The 19,784-nt window shown below is 39.5% G+C and overlaps 1 protein-coding gene across 20 annotated transcripts in view; it reads right to left on the minus strand.

Moving 5' to 3' along the window:
* Positions 1-19,784, minus strand: part of TNRC6B (trinucleotide repeat containing adaptor 6B) — a 133,664-nt gene that overhangs the window by 1,638 nt on the left and 112,242 nt on the right. For 9 of the 20 annotated variants that reach the window (XM_074578303.1, XM_074578270.1, XM_074578353.1 and 6 more), the window contains 12 exons: positions 17,368-17,516; positions 13,626-13,751; positions 12,444-12,575; positions 11,809-11,907; positions 11,410-11,584; positions 10,894-11,028; positions 10,508-10,684; positions 5,732-5,878; positions 5,377-5,472; positions 2,543-2,863; positions 2,084-2,154; positions 67-206 (listed from right to left, as the gene is read on the minus strand). In XM_074578303.1, coding sequence (XP_074434404.1) covers positions 67-206; positions 2,084-2,154; positions 2,543-2,863; positions 5,377-5,472; positions 5,732-5,878; positions 10,508-10,684; positions 10,894-11,028; positions 11,410-11,584; positions 11,809-11,907; positions 12,444-12,575; positions 13,626-13,751; positions 17,368-17,516 — 1,768 coding nt within the window. Of the gene's footprint in view, positions 1-66; positions 207-2,083; positions 2,155-2,542; positions 2,864-5,376; positions 5,473-5,731; positions 5,879-10,507; positions 10,685-10,893; positions 11,029-11,409; positions 11,585-11,808; positions 11,908-12,443; positions 12,576-13,625; positions 13,752-16,020; positions 16,192-17,367; positions 17,517-19,784 lie in introns of all 20 variants that reach the window. The other 11 variants (XM_074578386.1, XM_074578360.1, XM_074578313.1 and 8 more) reach the window with 6 other exon arrangements.

Below are 19,784 nucleotides of genomic sequence, written 5' to 3' on the forward strand. Positions count from 1 at the left end.
TAGTTTCCAAAGCATTTTGTGTTCATGACTAATGGGGTACAGAGAAGAGACACCAGGATTGCTTACATGTGCAGTGCAGTCTGGGCCTTGGCCGCCTCCTGTTTGGTGTTGTATCGGATAAGGGCGGTGCCCTGGGTCAGGTTCAGATGGAATGTCAGCAGTGGGCCATGCTGCATGCAGATCGTCCTCAAGGTTGACCCATCGATCTGAGGAAGAACAAACAGGATAAAACAGATGTTTGCAACTATTTCTCCAAATGAACTTCAATCCTAACTTTGTCTCAGTAATTAAAAAATAAATTAAAAGAGAAATGACTCAGAAAGAAACACAAGTGAAAGCAGTGGGAAGTGAGCGAAGGTGACAGGATTTAATTTTCAAACAGAATCAGTATGCCTTGACTTCTTACGATGACTTTGCTTTATAGAATAATCTGACTTACTGTTCCCGCTCACTTGTAGCTTGAGTCCAGTCTTCCCCACCTCACTGAGTTTCTTAAATTGTCACTATGCTTATGTTGGCAGGTTTTCCAGTAATTATATGTAACTTGTACTTCTCACCTTCTTCAGACATTACGATTTGTACCAAAGGAACCAGAATTTGTTAGTCTTCAGCACTCTGACTTCAGAATTTAGACCAAGCAGTATTTAAAAGTTCTACATAAAACTGGAAATACCACCTCTATAACGATGGGTTTTTAAAATTTATTTTTCGTGCTTTTTCGTCTTTGTAGTTTATGAAACAGTTAGTTACAGAAACAGTCAGTGATCTTTCTGCGAAACCCAGCAATCTTCACTCCTCCTGAACTAATGTTTTTACAGCAGTTGTTGCCTACATTCCTTCTGCGGCAGTAACAGCATCTTACTCACCTCCAGGAACTGCTGTCCTCTGCAAGGTATTCTGTACAGACAGATTCCATTCCTGGTATGCCACAGGAACACGCACACATGAATGGGATCTGTGTGTGCAGATACTTAAGGAAGTGCTACTTTCTTCCTTCTGCCTTTCCCCCCTATTATACAATACAACCTCAAATGATGGGAAAGGAAGTTGTGCACGGGCACAAATATGGACAAAGTTAAAACAGAAACTTGAAATGAAGATAGTCTCTGAATCCGCCTTAACCTTTACACTTCCCTCTCTCTAGTGAACCGACCCACAATGAATAGAGGATTTGTTGTGGAAGAGACAATTATAATCTGCTTCTTTCTCTTCTCTATTTTAAATGCCTCCAAAATACGTTGTTCTTCCATTAAATGATTCCTAAAGCAGTATTAAACTACCTTGCACAAGGGAGACTTAGAGTTGCGCCTCTTCATTACACTGCTGCTGTTTCCTTCACATCAAGCAAAACAATCTTTTCCCTGAAAGGAGCGCAGTTTGCCATTTTGGGTGATCTGAAGGAGACCTTAGTTTTTCCTTTCATGTTCATGTTTTCTTAGACTGTAGTAGAAGCATGGTAAATTATCCTGCTGAACAGGGGTCTCTGTCTAGACCTCAGGGTGCTTCTGATAATCCTACAGTCTTTTCCTAAGCCTCGAATACAGACTAATTGGGATTGCTGAAACCAGGATCTCCACAGAATTCATTTTGAATGGAAGCAAGCTCTGAGAACACTTGCATAAGTAACCTAACTAGACTGTTTTTGGCAGGAGTGCTGGAAACATTCTGTGGTTGCACTATGGAAACACCAGAGTGAAAACTGGCAGCTACACCAGCTTTTTTATTGACAACATCCCAAAGAACAGCCTCTTTTGCAGCAATAAACCATTCCACATTATGGTCATGCAACTTATCCTCACTTCTAAGAAAAATCTTTCTGTTCCAGTACTTTTTTTTTTTTTTTGAAACTATGTAATGAAAGGTTATGATGGTCATGTAGCAAAAATTGAACATCTTAAATTTAGCTGAAGAGATTACAATAGAAAAACCAATCAGACTGCAGCCCTGTTTAGTAGAAACACATCTTGCGTATGCTGACAAATCTGATTTTGTTAGATTTTATTCAAAGAGAAGCAACTGAAGAATACACATCTCTGTATCTTGGTAAATCAAACAAGTTCCCAGAGACAACAACAGAAAATACCTGTGGAGTGAGATTGTGAAGAACCAGCCAGTAGCTAGGACGAACTGAGCCACCATCACTCCAAGCAGATGCTGCAAATCAGAAGACAGAGCAATCAAGACAGGTTTGTTACAAAGAAAACCATTTCTCTTTACAGTTAGGTCTTTCAAATCTCAGAGAAAATCAGCATAATCAGCCCTGCTAACACATGAAAGCCTGATCTTCAGTCCTGAAAACACGTATCTCTCCTCATATTTCACATCAAGATTCACTTTTTACTCAACTTTATCTTCAAGGAATTTCCCACCCACAGAAAGCATCTAGTCTTGAAAAGGCCTCATGCAGTAGGTATTCCCTCCTGGCAGCTCCCAGCCCTCTTCACTTATCCCCTGCAGCAGGACCTGGGATTCCACCCCCCACCCCAATTACTGACAGTTAATTTCCATTTCAAGAAGGAACTTTTTTTTTTTTATCTTTTACCAGACAACTGCAACTTTCTTTCATCCAAACCATTAGTGCTGTAAAACGTACACTCCTCAGGTCTGATCAATGGTGCTATCAGTTGATTCTTCTCACCAGAGGGAAGCCTTGAGTCCTGTGCCCCCCAGCCCCTGACCGATCGGGATGCTGTGCTGTTCCATGGAGATGATGGTTTGGGGTTGGTCAGGCCAGGAGGCGGGCGGGGCAGCCCTGTAGTGTTCCTTGAGGAAATATGGTTTTTCCACATCTTGTTGGAGAGATGAGTGGGATTGTGTCCTATGGGATCTGGGGACCATGTTGATTTGTAATCACTGAATTTTGCTAGAAGATTAAATAAATTGTACATATTAGAGGAACTTATGAAATTCAATTAGCCTTTAGCTGTACTATCACTGTAAACCCTTTGACTGCATTTATATTGGAAACAAGCACAAAACAGAGAACCATACAACAGCTAATTTACCATACCAAACAAAACAGAAGCCATGCTACATGTAAGTTCATCTTTGCTTATTTTATGTATCTGCGGACAAAAAAAATAATAATCCCCATTATGATTACATTATGATAATGTAATCGGTTGCAGTATGTTCAATCATTAATAAGATGAACAGCAACTTTTATGTCCACACTACATTTCATTTGAGAATTTCTTACAACTTTGGGCACTACTGACCTTTAATGAAACTGAACCTTCTTCAAGCCATAAGCTTGCAGAGAGCTGAAATGAATATTTACCACTCTTGGTCTACTAAGCTAATGCGACCTCCTAAAGATGTCCTCCCATAAGATCAAAGCTTTCTAATGAATCACAAATTTCATACAGAGTTGACACAACAGTAACATGTAAAGAAGGCCACCCAGGTGTGTGACTGCTGGACGTTTAAACAATCTTGATAGCACCTATTCTTTTTTTTACTAGAAAACATTACCAAATGCCTCTTAGGAAAAGCTACGACCAATACTGGATATCCCTAACACATTTCAATAACCCTTTTTATAAAAGTCCAATAAAAGACTAAAAGCAAACACACTCCCCAAAACATCACTATTGGTCACGAATATCTGGAAGCTCTTCCTCAACCAGTTTTCCTTAAGAAGGCAGACTACAAATTCACCCACACGTCCTGACACCGAGGGACATTTATGAAATCAAAAGTCAAAATTGCTGGAGTCATTTTCCCTTGTTCTGTAATGAGAACCAGTGAACACAGACAGGGCAATCTGGGGGAAAAGGCACTTGTGTCATGAATTATCTTAATCATGAATTATCTTGATCAGAACTCATGTGCCTGTGTGTGCAAATATATGTATTAAGCTCTACTCACTAACAAAAGGTAGTAAATTACTAATTTGAAACAAAGGGTAAAAATCCAGGTTTACAATATGCCAGGGTGTCAAAAAACAATACATTTGGGAATCAAGACCATGAAGCTTTCAAGAAAATAAAAGCATGCTTCATTTTACAGTTGGATCAGTATATTTCCACGACAGAGTAACTGTCAATAGCAAGCAGGTTTCAAGCACTGACCTACGAAAGTATATGAAAGTGCCTAAAAAACTGCTTTCACTACACTGTTTTACAGATATGTGAATTCTAAATCCTAAATTCAGATGACCCGCTTTATGGCTGTAAAATGCTCGTGTGTAGTTTAACAATATGAGCAGAAGATGTATGTGTGCCAGGCAGTGATCTAGTTTCCTCAATTCAACTATGACTTCAATCATTTTTTATCTCTTGGGTCTTTCTTATGTGCTAGACAAAACTTAAGCACAAGTAAGAAGCTGATACATGCCGTTCCTTTCCCCAGGCTATGAAAGAGAAATCTTTTATGTCATTGGAATGTGGCATACACAGGTATTGCTTCAAACTAAAGTCACCCCACAAACTGGCAGCAGGAACGCTGTTTTTCTCAAGGGCTAAATTGGATTTTCAACACATTTTGTGAAGATGCTGAGAGAACATACAAACACAGCTTTTGTGCAGTAAGATGCAAACCCCATAAAGTTTGGTCCAGATGCAGCTCTCAGCTATGTTTGTCACTTCTGTTATTTACACACAGTTCTTCAGTTTTACGTAGTTGTCAAGACAATGATGTCTCAAAAGAAAACTCTGGCATTTGTAAGAAGTTCAAAATCCAAGTGGTTTGTCTGGAGCAACTATTTCCAGCATCCTACTCAGACGTGTGTGCAGACACCATTTTTCACAAGAAAGCTTTGGAGATCTTCTTACCAAGGATCTGAGGCAGATATCTAAATTACTATTTACAGACCAACCACTAAAAGCCAGAGGACTAAAAGCCCTCTCTCTCTTCAGGCTTCAGGGAATGGTGAGTGCTATGAAGTGTGAAGCAAAAATGTTCCCTTCCTAACGCTCCGGTATTCTAAAGTTAAAATGAGTAAAATCACTCACCTTATTACTCTAATTCCTTAACTAATACATACAGGGGCAGGTAAGTTAAAAAAATTATGACAGTCCCCCAACCCCTTACACATGCCAACAGATTATGCATGTATGTGGATGGTGGTTGTTTTCCGCCTCCCCACACTTTTTCATCTGCATTTCACTGCCACCCTGTTCTTTAACTTGCATAACTAAGAATTTTGTATTGGGGTTGGAAGAAGGGCAGAGGATCTTAAGACTATTTTTTAAAGCAACCACAACAGAGTATTTTAGCATCTGGAAGAAACTATATGATCAGCCACTCACATCTTGATTTCCAAGCTTCCTCAGAAATTACTGAAAGACCAAATATTCGAAGTGGAACAAGCATGAGGAACTAAGCGAATAAATGGAAAATGCTTTGTCCAAGTAAGTTTTGGAGCCTGCATACCTGAAGTGCTATGAACGTTGGTGAAGGAATTGTCAGAGGCACTGTAGGGCCAGGCACCAGGTGAAGGCAGCGAGGTGTTGAGGGAAGAATTAGACCCTATCAAAGGGAAAAGGAGAGAGAAAGAGAAGAGTAGGCCGATTTCAGAGAGTCTCTGTAATACTGTTAAACCTCAGGAGAGCCACGATTTATACCAATGCCAAGCTTTCATGTGATACACAACCACAGTGCAAAGGCACAAAGGCTTCCTTCTTAGTTAAATGCAATAGACTGTTACCCTGTTACAACACGAACATCAGAATATTCTCAAATATCAGAATGATTTAAATAACTGCATACCAGTTGTTCACTGTTTTACCTGTGGTGTTGTCCCGCAGAAGTTGGTGGTCAGTATCTACAATGGGAGATGTGGCTGTCCCCCCCAGCACACTTCCAGGGGTCACATAGGGGTCAGATTCAGGGTCAATGTTTTGTATACCTTTCCATGGCACTCCTGGTTGGAACTCTGGGACAGGAGGGAAAAAGGAATTAGATGCAAACAGAGCAATGCCATTTACTGCAAGTGACTGTTGAAGATATTTAAGAGGGTAAATGATCGTCTTCTACACTGTTCCTCAGAAAAATCAGACTTGTCTGAATTAAAATCTGTTTCACGTTCTTTTTTCAATATTCCATGGCACTATCTCTAGTGTCTTGTATACAAGTCTATGCTACAAAAAAGATTAGCTGTAAGATTACATTTTGCACACGTATTTTGTGTGTGCAGAAGCCTTTCTCAGGGAAAGGCTACCTACCTTAAGAGTTTGTAAACACAACACTTGATGCTTTACACTGTAGGTACACACACACTTTATACAATTACCCATCAATACTGAGTAATACTAAGGTGAGATGCCTTGTGGTAAAAGCCATGTCTATACTCATTGACCTTCTTCGTGCTTCACAATGAGATGGAATATACTTATCATGCTTTAGTTTCCTTTCAACTATAGCTCCAGGCATGCCAGATTTTTAAGACAAGAGGATGAGTTATATGAAGTATGAACACACAAAAACTCCAGTAAGAAAGATCAGTAACTTGGTTCCTTCTCTGAGTAGATGTTCAATTAATAAAATGCTGTGGTCAATTTTGGAAGCAGTGGTAAGAAAGTAAAACTGCCAAACACAAAAACAAGTAAAGAAGCTTCAGATACTATGCGACAATTGGGAGAAGCATGAAAAGAGTGCCAAAGTGGCAGATTCATCCCTTGCAGATACAAGTCCAGGATATGGAATGACACCTTTATTCCCCATCTGAAGTTTTGAAATATTTAGTGACAGAATATTTGAGTGTAATTAAAAATCCACGATTAGAAGTGGGATACAGGATGTGCTCTGTGGAATGAAACCATGTAGGGTGACTCTGGCATAGAAGGGTTCATTTCAGTCACCTTTGTAATGAAGAAGCATAGACAAGATTATGACTTTCACAGACAAATACAGATGAAAATGTGATACTACTTGTTCAAACAATTGGTACAGTAAGGGCAGTATTAGATTGTGATAATGCACAGGCAGGAGAATCTCAGAGAAGACATAAGAAATGCCCCACTGGGTCAGTACTGTGGCCCATCTAGCCCACTACTCTGCTAAGAGTTGTAGAAGAGACAGCATTTGGGACAGAACACAAACCTGTCCACTATGTGTAGGCTACTGCCCTCACACTCTCCCAGCATCCATAATTCTTCTATCTAGGATGTCAGAAATACCCTCTATCTGCTAGCACCTCCTTGTGAAACTGTTTTTACACCAGTTTATCCAATCACTGTTTCAACCGGCTAGTACCATCTGTCTCCAGAAGCTCTAAAGGCAACACATTCCAGAAGTTCACCACTCCCAATGGAAAAAAAAAAAGAAAGAAAAAGAAGGTCTCATCTATGTAAAATTTATATCATCCTAAGTCCAGCATTTGCACCATGGTTCTAGTATGGCAGGATTCACAGAATTAAAATTCTGCATTTATCTTGCTCACTGCCTTCATGATTTTGTGAGCCTCAGTCACATCTCTCAATCTTTAGTAACTCAACAAAATAATCTAGGACACCAGGTATCAACATTTCTAACAGTACGAGCAATCAGCACTGCATGAAGGAAGGAATCTGCTCAGCTACTGCCAAAATACTGCATTTCTCTGACAAGTAGGACCACCTTAAGCTTATGGAACAAGTAACGCGGCTCTTGCGTCTAGTAAAAGATCTTCTCTGTTCTGAGATGAAGAACCCATGAACACAGGTTAAGACCTGGAAATTAGAATTTGTTGGCAAAAAAGTGGGGGGAAAAAAAGCATTAGTCCAAGTCTTGCCTTTGTAAAGATTTCTGAGATCTGGTGAGACTGAAAATTAAGTCCATAGTAAGCTTTCATCAAAAAATTGAGGAATATCCAAACAAGACTCCAAAGATCAGGCCTACAGTATATAAACACATTCACTCATCAATGTAATCCTGGTCTGAAGAAGAGTTTTCCTTGAACTTCAGCATTCTGACAAATTTCCAAACTATCCTTTGGGACTGATGGTTATTCTCATGCATAATCACCAACTTTCCCTACAGATATGCTCTTTTATTTCCAGATAGTAAAGAAAACACAAAGTGCATTTCTCCACTGATATTTCAGTGGTCCGCCCAAAAAGTTCAAACTTAAGATTATTAGGAAAACCATGACAGACACATCCAGGCCAGTCTGACTACAGCGTATGACTGAACTGCTCTGGAATGGGAAATTAGTCTAGTATCACCTAGGTATGCAAGTCTGTGTGACATAACCAAAAGATACAGTTCTCACCAATGCAGCAAAACTTGCTCTCACCTCCAGCTGTGATATCAGTTTGATTGGGCACCACTTCATTTATCTTTGTGCTGAACAATACTGCTCCCTTGAACGGCAGAATTTCTGCAGCAGATGGCATTTAGGAGGAAAACGTGAAAGCTGTAGTCAGGGTGAATGCTGAGTGACCACTGTATTCATTCAAAGGAAAAACGCGCCCATTTCAAGAGGTTTTCTCTTGTGAACTCATTTTTGTTAACAACTTATTTTCCAACACTAGGAACAAAAATTGTTATCTCCACGGCAGGAACTGACAGTGGGCCTCATCTACATGCTTGCAGAGAAAAAGGACCTACACTGTAAAATCATTTTGGGTCTTTATTCTTCATCAGGGGTGTTAATAAGGTGGATCATGATTTCAGCTAAGTTTTCCTTCTCAAGGAAGCCAGTAAGCTAGCGAGGTTATGAGACAGCTTAAGTGGCTGATGGCTATGGGACAGTAACACTTGTCCCAATAGTCTATGGACCTCCTAAGAGAGGGCTACCAATACAGCAATAATTGCATAAAAGCCACATGCCAGAACCCATGATCTGTTACATGACATGTGCAATCACAGTCATGCGCTACTCATTTATGCAAGAAATTAGGGATGGTACTGATGATCCCAGTGTGAGTTTATGTTCAGAATGTGTGAACTCCACCTATCCTCTCATGGTGGTGAGGCAGTCAGCAACAGCAAAATTTTACTTATCACTGATAGTGGGCCTGCAGATATCATTAAGGAAGCTCTATGATATCAATGAGGGGCAAAGAGTAGCTATTCAGCTTCTCTGTAACAGCCTTCTGGTACCAAGAATCTTGTCAGAGCCAGTGGCTGCTCCAAAACCTGGAGCTATGACAGAGCTGATCCTCACATCCCTCTCCTAACATTCCAAGTAGTACTGTGTTTCTCAGTATTATACAGGGGAATGCTGACTAAAGAAACAAGTTCGGCAACAATGAGTCTACAAGAGAGGTCCTGAAAAAAAATTAAATTTTGGGGGTTTCTGGCATTAGGAACAGTAACTCCAGCTCATGAGGCTTAGTACTTAACAACCAAGCTGACAGAAATGTAACGCAAATACACCTCTACAGAGAGCAGTCAGTGGTATGCAGTGTTTTGGGTGTGCTGAGGTTCTTGAGATAACTAATTCTTTAACTCTGTTAGCCCATCAGAACACATTTTCTTGCCAGAGTTAGCCACTGAGGGGTTCCCACATAAAAAGCTTTAACTACTTTTTGTAGGTTTTCTGCAGTTGTATGTGTCACACAGATTCCTAGGCTTTCTGATGCAAGGTCTGTGCTACTGGTTTACCCAAGAGATGTACCTGCACCTTTACTTTTTTTGTGCTTGAAGGGATACAGAGCAGAAGAGTCGCAGGCAGGAATGTTTTCCTGGAATGTAAGAGTCTTCCAGGCAGAAAAAAATCACAGCATACAGTATATGCTGAACAGCACTGGTGATTAATCTGTACAACTTCAAGGACACCGCTTTGTGTTAAACAAAGGATTTATATACAAAATTATGTCTTTGTTCAAATACAGATGTATTTTTCCTAGATACTTGAGTTTTCTAGTGGAAAGATAAAATTCTGCCAGTGAAACTCTAGAAGACTTCAAGAACGTGCTACTGCCAAAACCAAGGAACTTCTACTCAAGCCACAAGATTGCTGAGCAGTACTGAAACAAGGCAACACTCTTCTATCCTTTACACGGCATGAGCAAAGGTGAACCACAACAGTGTAGCACACACATTGTATACATTCTGTACCAATACCGCTGGCAAAAGAAACCTCATGGTCTGCGTTGGATCATATTTGTAAACAATTGCCAGAAGAAAAGCTCATGCTAGATAAAATACAAAAGGTCTCGACAAGAAAATCCTGTTCCCACCATCACAAAAACCAAGCTTTCACATCTTTTGCCTTCTGATTCCATGCTATCAATCACAATGTTTACACCCCGTGTCAGCGTAACACAATGCAAATAAGGAATCAATACAAAAGGAGGGAGCTGGAATTGTGTATTTTATGAACAAGTGTTCTCATGGAAATTTCTATAAGTGTAAAGCCACCAAGTTATAGAAGGTAAGAGTTCACCTAACAAAAACCAAATACTATTCAGGCAATTCAGCAGTAGTTATGTTCTAACTTTATGTGGAAGAAGTTTAAACAAGTGAGATAGGCCAAGCAAATATTTTCCTTAGAGTAGTTATTTAAAAAGCATAATAAGGAAAGGTCCCAGCACATCTACTCTAAAGCTAGGACATAACCCCGGTCCCTGCGTAATACCTGGAGGCCAGCTGGCGTTGCTGGATTTGCTTCCAATCTTGTTCGTTGGTGGAGATTTGGCAGGTAACCAACTATCACCAGCAGGGCCTGCATGGCCACCTAGTGGGTCGCCCTGAATTATGTCAAACTGGTTGTAGGGCGATCCTCCGCGAGTCTTTCCAGGGGGCACTATTGCACCTGAAGCATTAAAAAGATACATTTACGCTCAGGAAAGGTTGGGATCTTTATAAGTATGGTATACTAAAAAATAAATAAATATATATTTAAGATGCATACTGATGAGGCAAGACATTCACTAACTTAAACCATAATCTTATCTGAGTTATTTCACCTCTGGCAAGATGATACTGTTAAGACATTTCTGAAATAGACAGTCCCTTTCTCACCATTTTTGTGCATATTGGCATCTTGTGAAGCCACAGAGGGCAGCCCTTCCATCATAGTCCACTGCTTAAAGCGGGATTCTGTTCCAGCCTCTTTCCCTCCCACCATGCCATAATCCATGCCACTTGAGCCAAAGCCTGTGAAACAAACAAACAGAACTCCATTGTCATTTGCTCTTTTTGGTTTAAATATCTTCAAATTGGAAGTCACTGTTATCATAAGAAGGGTAAACAAAAAATCAACAGTAGCAATGAAATGCTCAAAAGGCAACTTTCGAATAAGCTTGTTAGGTCAGTATGCCACCAAGATACGTTTTGTTATTACATTTATCGTCTTCCCATGTAGTGAAAATAATGCAATTTGATCAAGAGTTGACACTTGTTACCTTTGCTCTAGTGCTTAAACATAAATTACTTATTTCTGGACCCAAACATAACTGGCTAATATTGTAATGCAATTACCATATTAATATGGTAACTACAGGCAATGCACCAAATCTCTTTCCACAGAGCACTTACCTGAACCGTATCCAGGTATTTGCCCTTTGGTCTGTAAATCTGAGAGACCCACATTCAAAGGATTGGGTACCATGCTGTCTAAATGTGGCTTAGGCCCAACAGGGTGGGACGGTGAATGCTTCATGCCAGGCTGCCTCTGCTGCTGCTGCTGGAGGGCACTCACCATACGAGCAATCTGCAAATGGAAGAAAAAAATGGGGATGATACATCCTATACTGTAACACAGAACTCCAAACATGAAGAAACAGTGACTTGAAACAGGTCCAAAGAACCTTGCTCTCTGAAAAGTGCAATCTGAAGAGAGCAGATGACAGACATTACTAAAGCCAGCGCCGCCTTTGCTGCAGACCTTCCCAGCACGCTTTATACTTCATGTGATTGACAAAAACAGTGCCACACCTGTTGCTCCTGCTGTTGTCGCACAGCTTGAGATAACTTCCTCTGGCTTTGTAACAGCTGCTGCTGCTGCTGCTGCTGCTGAAGGAGGAGCTGACATGCCTACAAGATAAGTGGGGGTGGGAAGAGTGAAAATACAGAGCTCATCAAGCAAAATATAATTGCCAGGAGCTAGTCACTAGCAAATGCTTTGCTCAGAACTTAGGTAAACTGCTTCTCTTTCCACACATTCAAATAAAATGACAATGAATGCCATTAGAAGAACACTATATCCTTCACTTGTTTCTAATTTAACATCATGCAACAGTATTACTACCACCTACTTTATTACCATCACTATGACTACAAGTCTGAAGAAAACTTCATTAAAAAAATCAACAAACAACTGCTCTGCCTACACAAACATTGCTTAGAATCATTACTAGCCCACCGCAACATTCACAATAATTACACAGGCCTGTCTAATTTATCTGCAGCTGCCCTCTAGCAGGGCTGTATTTTCCTTTAAAACGAATAGGGAATATTTGTACAAAAATAACACAAGATCAGTGGAACAAAACAGAATTGGAACAAACATAAAAACTCTTTCAGCAGACAATTTGTAAACAGTCTGTCCCACAAGATTACAAGCTACTTACTAATTGAAACTGGGGAATCTGTGGAAGCTGGCTCAGCATGGCAATCTGTTGTGGAGAAAGCTGGGGGCCCATATTGAAAAGACCAGGATTCAAGCCACTGTTGGGAAACTGTTTGAGCATGGAGGCTGAAACCTGCATGGAAACCAGTTACATATCCTCAAGAAATGCACTGCTATGAGAAAAGATGATGAAATAGAAGTATTTCTATAAAGGAATAGGTACAACACCGATCTTAAATGGTGTTCTGGGAAAGACATTACAGATTTATTAACATATCACATTTAAACATGCACAATCTATGACTTGAGCAGAGTGAATGCCTCACTTGATTGACAATATACAGTATTACATGTGCAGATGCGGACACACACACAAAGGTTCCTCCCCCAACCGATCGGTTGCTAGAGACAACACTAAATTAAAATGCTGATATATATGCAGCTAACCAGTAATCACAGTACTGCATTATCACATTAAAAACGTACTTCTTGACAAAGGAAAAGAAAGGCATTCAGGCAGTCACTGGAGCAAAGAAACAGTGCCTCACAGAAAGAGTTAATCTCTTTGTATGCTGAATAAGCTATAGTAAAAGACAGGAGTAGGTGGAGAAGAATCCCCCCATTTCTCCCTGCATTATTTGAGAGTTACACAAGTAGAATTCAAGAGAATCTCCAAAAGCCTTCACCAAGTCCAAAGCAAAAGGCAAACTTGTGCATTTGGAGACCCTGAGGTCTTAGAGCTCTGCAATGTAAACGCAATGTGTAGCCCTTCATCAGGCCTCTCTTTCAGGGGCAGGAAGCGCAAGACAAGACTGCTTGAAAAAAATTAAGCAACCTGTCACACTTGAGAAAAAACTTTCAGCTTTCACTTTTTTTTATTGTTTTTAAAATACTTTGCAAAAGCCTATGTAAGACACAGGATTCCCGAATCCACTTTTGAGGTTTAAAAATACTGGTAGCAAGCATTAATCACCAACTGCCTTGAAATAAGGAAGAAGGCTAATCCTTCTGCACTCAGTTTTAAGCACTTTCAACTACGAATTTTAATTTTTTATCTTACCTAAGTTTTCAATTTCTTAACATCAAGTCAAGACTAGGATAGATGTATAAGTAACTTCAATGATGTGCTCTGAAGGTTGTAGCTATACTTTTTACAAGTAACCAGTTACTATAAATTCCTTACCTGGGGAGAAAGAAATTGGGGAGGCACTTGCGCCCGGATATTGGGGGAAGGATTTAGTGGCTGCACTGGTGTGTGCATGCCCCTCGATTGTGCTGTGCTGTTTCCAAACAAACCATGATTGCCACCCTATAAAATTAAAGCAGTAGTGAGAAGATGAATCTTTCAGGATAATGGATCTCTATGCTATTAACTACATATCAGTAACAGTGAGGCAAGTACTGACTTAAACAGACTACCCTTAGAATTACTGAGATGTTTGCTGCAAATCAGTAATATTCTGCCTGCTGTACTACATTGTTGAGATGCAGGCTCTTTCTCCTCTACGTTGAAGAGTCATGTTTATCCACTTATTTCAAAGCACATACCAAAGCTAATGTTTTATATTTTGCACTTCACATGTTGGGAAATGGAAACCTGAAGTACAAACAACATGCTCAAGGAAACATTCCATTGGCTAAGAAGTATGGCAAGACCATATCTACATGAATTTTGGGCCATCATTTTAGAAAAGTCAGGTACTTTTTTTCCCGAGTAGGTTGTTGAGATATCACTTACAGGCCTATTACATCCTCTGCAGGCCTTTCACTAACTGAAATTAGAATTCAAAAAATTAAAAATTTTCCTTCTGATGTGAAAATTTCAGCACTCTGGATTGGGATGTTTTTCTTCTCATTTTTTTCCCCCTGCTGAAGTGAAGCGCAGGAAAATTTTCAAGTGAGAAAAAATGTTTGTGTTTTTTTTTCTCCCAGTGATTTATTTTCTAACACTAGAATACTTGCTGTTTATTTTGAGTCTTTTTTAAATGAGAAGTATTTACTGTTTTATAAGCAACTTCTGTAATAATAAACCCTACTGCATGAAAAAGACCAAAGAAAACTCTGATTATGCTTCTCTATTTCAGCCTCTGAGCAGACTGCCTTTATTTGTAACATCTTTCAACAAAAGCCACAGGAAATGTTATGGACAGTCTCCTACACTAACATTTCCATGCTGTTGCTTTTAAAAGCTGAAGCTCCAGAAAGTCCTTAACATGCCATGATTCTGTCCTTTCATTTTCAAGACCCTCAGAACTTCCTACCTTCTGCTGTATATCAGGCTGCCTATGATCCTCAGATACCTGTGGTTCTAAACAGTACGTTCTCCATCCCTCAGCCATCAGTCTCTGTTCTCCATGCCAGCGCTGCTGTACCCAACAGGAATTAATCATTCTTCCAAACTGAGATTGTGAGGCCTTCTCCAAAACCTTTCCTTCCCTTATAAATACACCAGGATTTCATAAACTTTGCCTCCCTTCTCCCACAATAGCACACATCCTCCACTATCCTTGTGCTAAAAGAGACGTCTCCCATCCTACTTCTATACTGGCAACATTTTGGATTGTCTCATTCACCTGCATCACATTTCACCTCCTTAATTGTATATTCTCTTTCAGAAGCAACTCAAGATGTCATACTATGCACATAGCAGGATAAACAAAAACCCCCAAGAGACAAAAGAGTTTTTATTCTGGAAAGAACTGACTGGCGTCAACTACACATTAAAATTTTTGAGAGGTTTGAAGCTGCAGCTACACTTTCAGCCCTCCCTGGAGCTCAGAGTTCTGCACACCAAATCAAAGAACATGCCTGCAAATTTTGGACTTAATCTGATGTTCAACACTGATTGTGTCACATAGAAACAGAAAGACAACACAAAGAAACACCATCATGTTAGGCATGTTACTACATAAGCTAGTCCAGTTGCAATACTTCAGTTCTATTCTTTCATGTCCTAGTATTCTTGCAACATTTTCTTCTAGCGTAACGCAAAACATAATAGCCAGAAATTCTTCCAAACTGCAGTTACCCATTTCATTTCTTCCCCACCATTACTGCATATACAGGGAAAGAAAATATTGCTCCTTCAAGAGTTTTTCAAGGCTACTAAATCAATCCTTTCTTTGGGCTGCGGGGAAAGGAGAAGGGAAGAGGCACAATGCAAAATGACTGCAATTTTTTAAAGGCACATTTCTACACACAAGGTCATCAGGTCTGTCTGGAAAAATTCAGTGTCAGGGAGAGGTGGGATGGTGTGTGTGGCAAATCAGTAGCCTCTAACCGCGTTTTAAAACAGCAATTAAAATAGAAAGGTTGCCACTAACTTCATGACTTCTGAAAAGCACATCTATCTGCTGCTGCACTGTGATTCAGGAAGTAAGAGGCCAACAAAAACAGATGGAATACATTTTGATGATAGGAATCAAAGTGGATTGATTCTCAATGGCCTAATATAGCTGAAATTTCCATTAACGATATTAATTTATTTAGTAGGAAAACAAATGCAAGCAACCAACTAACCAGGATTAAGCCCAGGTTGCAGCCTTATAACAACGCATCTTATAAGGTGGCCTGCTTACTTGTCTAGCAGCGAAGTTTTGGGGACTGAGCCCTGAGCCGATTGCCCCAAGGCCGACGTTGGATAGTGTGGAACCAGAGGGAGACAGCTTGTAGCTGGGAGAAGGGGAGAAGGGAGAGCAGGGAGCCTCATCCCCAAGGCACCCATCTTGATTGGAGAAAGGCAAAGTCAGCTGAAGCAGCAGTTAGCCAACAGCAGCAGTTGGTTAGTGAAGCAACAGAACGCAAGAGGAGAGAAAGAGGGACGGTGAGTGACTAGGAAGAAGCAAAGTTAATTTGTAATAGCAGTTACAAGGACAAAATTTCTGACTCAAATGATCACTTGACAATTAAGATTTTGGTCCAAGGAGATAATCAATAAATTCCTAAAGGTTTCTTTTAAAAATACATCTTGAACTCAAATGAAGTTCTTTTCTGACAGTGGCTATTACCACTACAGAAACAAAGAAATCTTGAATGAATTCCTAATGTTAGCACACACCTACGAACATACTTTGTTAGGAATGGATTAGCTCTGCTAGTGGTATTTATTAATTAGGCCACCAGAGGGAGTTGACAAAACTGGTTTTTGGCCTGTTATACTAAAATGGAGGAGTTAAATTCATTGACAGTAACACACCTTCAGAATTTTTAAACCCGATTTCTTTTGCAGTTTACATGTGATAAACTTAAAACTGTATTAAAAAACAACTCTAGAGCACTGGACGCTGTCCAATTAATAATGTGAAGCAATTAATGTTTGATAATAACAGTGAAAGCTTCTATTTAAAATAGGCAAGAATATGAAAGAAACGCTACCATAACATACAACAGATGCCACAGAGAAACAGATGTCATACAGAAGCTTACAGTACACGGACATACAGCATAAGGGGTTGTGGAATTTAGAAAGGGTGTTTCCAATAAATGACAGACATGAAAGCAGAAAAAATTTGGAAGACTGTGATTACTTATGTTTACTTAGATCTAAACCATTTTTTTTTTTTTTTTTACAGTAGATGATTGTAGTCAGTAGCCAAAAGAATCATTGTGATGAAACCTATAATGAATTTCGTTGCTACCAGTAGTTTATCCTTCCAAGAAAAACAAAGGAATTTCTTTCTATCCAAATTAAGAGCAGTCTGTTCTAGAATAAAAAGCCTAATTCTCCCCAGATAATTTAGTTTGTCTATGCACATCTGACACCTGTTTTATATCACATTCATTCTACAAACGTAATTCCCCCACATCTTTTATTATTGAGTTTGTCCAAGGTTACCGAATTTTTAGCACTTTCAGAAGAGTAGGGTAAAAACTGGGACCCTGAACACAGAGGCTGATATTAATTTATCTTAATATATTTCTCTCACCTTCTCAAAATAAGGCCCACTATCTGTGGTTCCCATGTCTTTGGAATTAGGTGGACGGAACCCAGATCGATCCTTTCTCATCATGTCATTAAAATCCCCGAGATTCATGGCTCGTTTATCTACTTCAAACTTCTTATCTGGGAGACCACCTGTGTAAAAAAAAAAAAAAAAGGCGATGAAATTAGCACCAATAATCTCTACCACGTTTCATGACAGCAGGTTCACAGCCAAAGAAAGCACCTCTAAGAATCAGGGTATAAATTAAGATCTGTCTTACAATTTAGCATAGCTACAGTTGCTAGTAGAAGTTTTGTAAAATTAAAGTAGGAAGTTTCATTTCTAAGACTGAACAAAACAGTTTAAGTTTAGAGAGTTTAATGTGAAGTGTTTCTCACAATTTATGTACGGATATATTAATTTCTACAGCAGCCTAGTTCAACTAAAGATATTCATTCAACATAATTCTCAATGTCTTCCAAAACTCACACTGTTATTTATTGGTATTCAGTATCTATAGAGACACCACTATTTAAGTTCTCCATATATTCTACTTAGCCTTTACTGGGTTTGGCACTGAGAAAGAATTTCTCAAACTGCAAAACCATGCACATAATTTGATCACAACTCTTCTACAGTCACGCAAATTTAACTCTTGAACACCACAGATCATCTGGTATAGCGTAACTTCCAGACAGGCAAGCAAACTCCCTCAGCCTGTATGCAGTGATTACCCAACCAGTAAGAGAGACACTTTTCAAACATCTCCTACAGTCTCCTGCCACTGTTTAATGAATAATCTGGAGGAACACAAGGAAGACATGTTAATAACAGATGATCAAACTGTAACATACACAGTGAACGAGACATCATCTTTCCCTATAAGCTTCTCATCAGCCAAGTGCTGATGGAAGGAAGTTTTCTACTTTACATACTTAACTGCTGCCAAGAAACCATTTTTTTTTCCCATGTTTGGCACCTTTATGGTATCAGATGCATATTGTTATGCTGAAGTAGATGGAAAGCATCTTAGTTTTAAAATATGGCCAACATGCTAGAAATGAGCTTTACTGGTATTTTTAGTTTTAAATAATCTTGTTTAGTAGCACAGATGGCCTTTCCAAGAATCATTAAAAAAAACGTGTCACCACAGTTAACCAAAATCTATGACTCTTCCAAAGGAAGGTGGTGATAGATATCTTATCCTACTACTGGCAAAATGCTAAGTCTTCGTCAAACAGAACAGACAGCTAGTAACTCCGATACCTTCAAAACACCGGTTCCTCAAAAAAGCTTCTCAAAGCCAGGATCTCTTCTTAATGTCCAGTCACAAACTATTAATATTCATAGGTATGTTATTGCCAAGAACCGATGAAATCAACCGCTAATTACATGGGGTTTTCTTGCTGGCACAGCTTTCGAAGTTGATCCAGCTTCATCCTTTCAGATGCCTTCAACATCATTTATCACAAAAATACTTACCAAATCACTTACGTATCTTGGCTTGTAACTGGAGTTATGCGCTGACCTGGATGAGCTCATCCCTTTCTAACATATTCTAAAAAGCTAGAACTACCTCTGCAAAAGCAGTCCCATAAAATGTCACATACATCTCAATCCTGTCAATACCTTCATCTAACCACTACACGCAATGCCAGCAACGCACTACCCAAAAGGCTTGTGTGCTTTAACTCTAGACAGGAAGCCCTGTCCGTTAGTTGCTTGAAAAGAAACTGAAAGCAAGACAGAATTTCATCACTATGTGAAATGAAAGCGGGTCAGTGCCAACAGAAGATGACTAAGTTGCAGAAACACCCTTTTGTCTCTTCAGTTATCCTGATGATCCAATCGACTCCTCAAACATTAACTGAATGATGCCTTGTAAAATGGCTTGTTAAATAACAGGTCAAGCACCTCTAAAGGCTTCAAGCATAGATATGCATGCCACTTAAGAGTTGAGGCAGCTACTTAAACTTCAATATAAACAAGGCCTTGCTAAGAGATATGATAGCATTCGTTTATCCCATCCATACAAAATTCTGACGCAACCTTGAAACCTGCCATGTGTCTTTTGCACTTGCCAACAAAAACTATAAATAATGCAGGCGGCTGAAAACTAGCTTTACCTTACGTAGTATAAGATGACCATTAAAATCTGCAAAGTTTGAATTTTACCGTCTACAGTATGCAAGAATACTTGTACATGAATAAATACGAAGCCCCAAATCCTCTACATGCAGAAACATAGAACAGGTAAAAAGTCCAACCATCTTCTTAAAAGAAGACGTTCCATCAGTTCTTGGATTTTTCCCCACTATTAACAGCTGCGACAAACACTGAAAAATGCAAAATGAAACCAGAGCTTGGAAGATGATATTCGTGCCTTAGTGAGGAAAAAGACACCATTAATTAGATATCCC

This window comes from Larus michahellis, chromosome 1, assembly GCF_964199755.1.
Source record: "Larus michahellis chromosome 1, bLarMic1.1, whole genome shotgun sequence".
In the NCBI taxonomy this organism is placed as follows: domain Eukaryota; kingdom Metazoa; phylum Chordata; class Aves; order Charadriiformes; family Laridae; genus Larus; species Larus michahellis.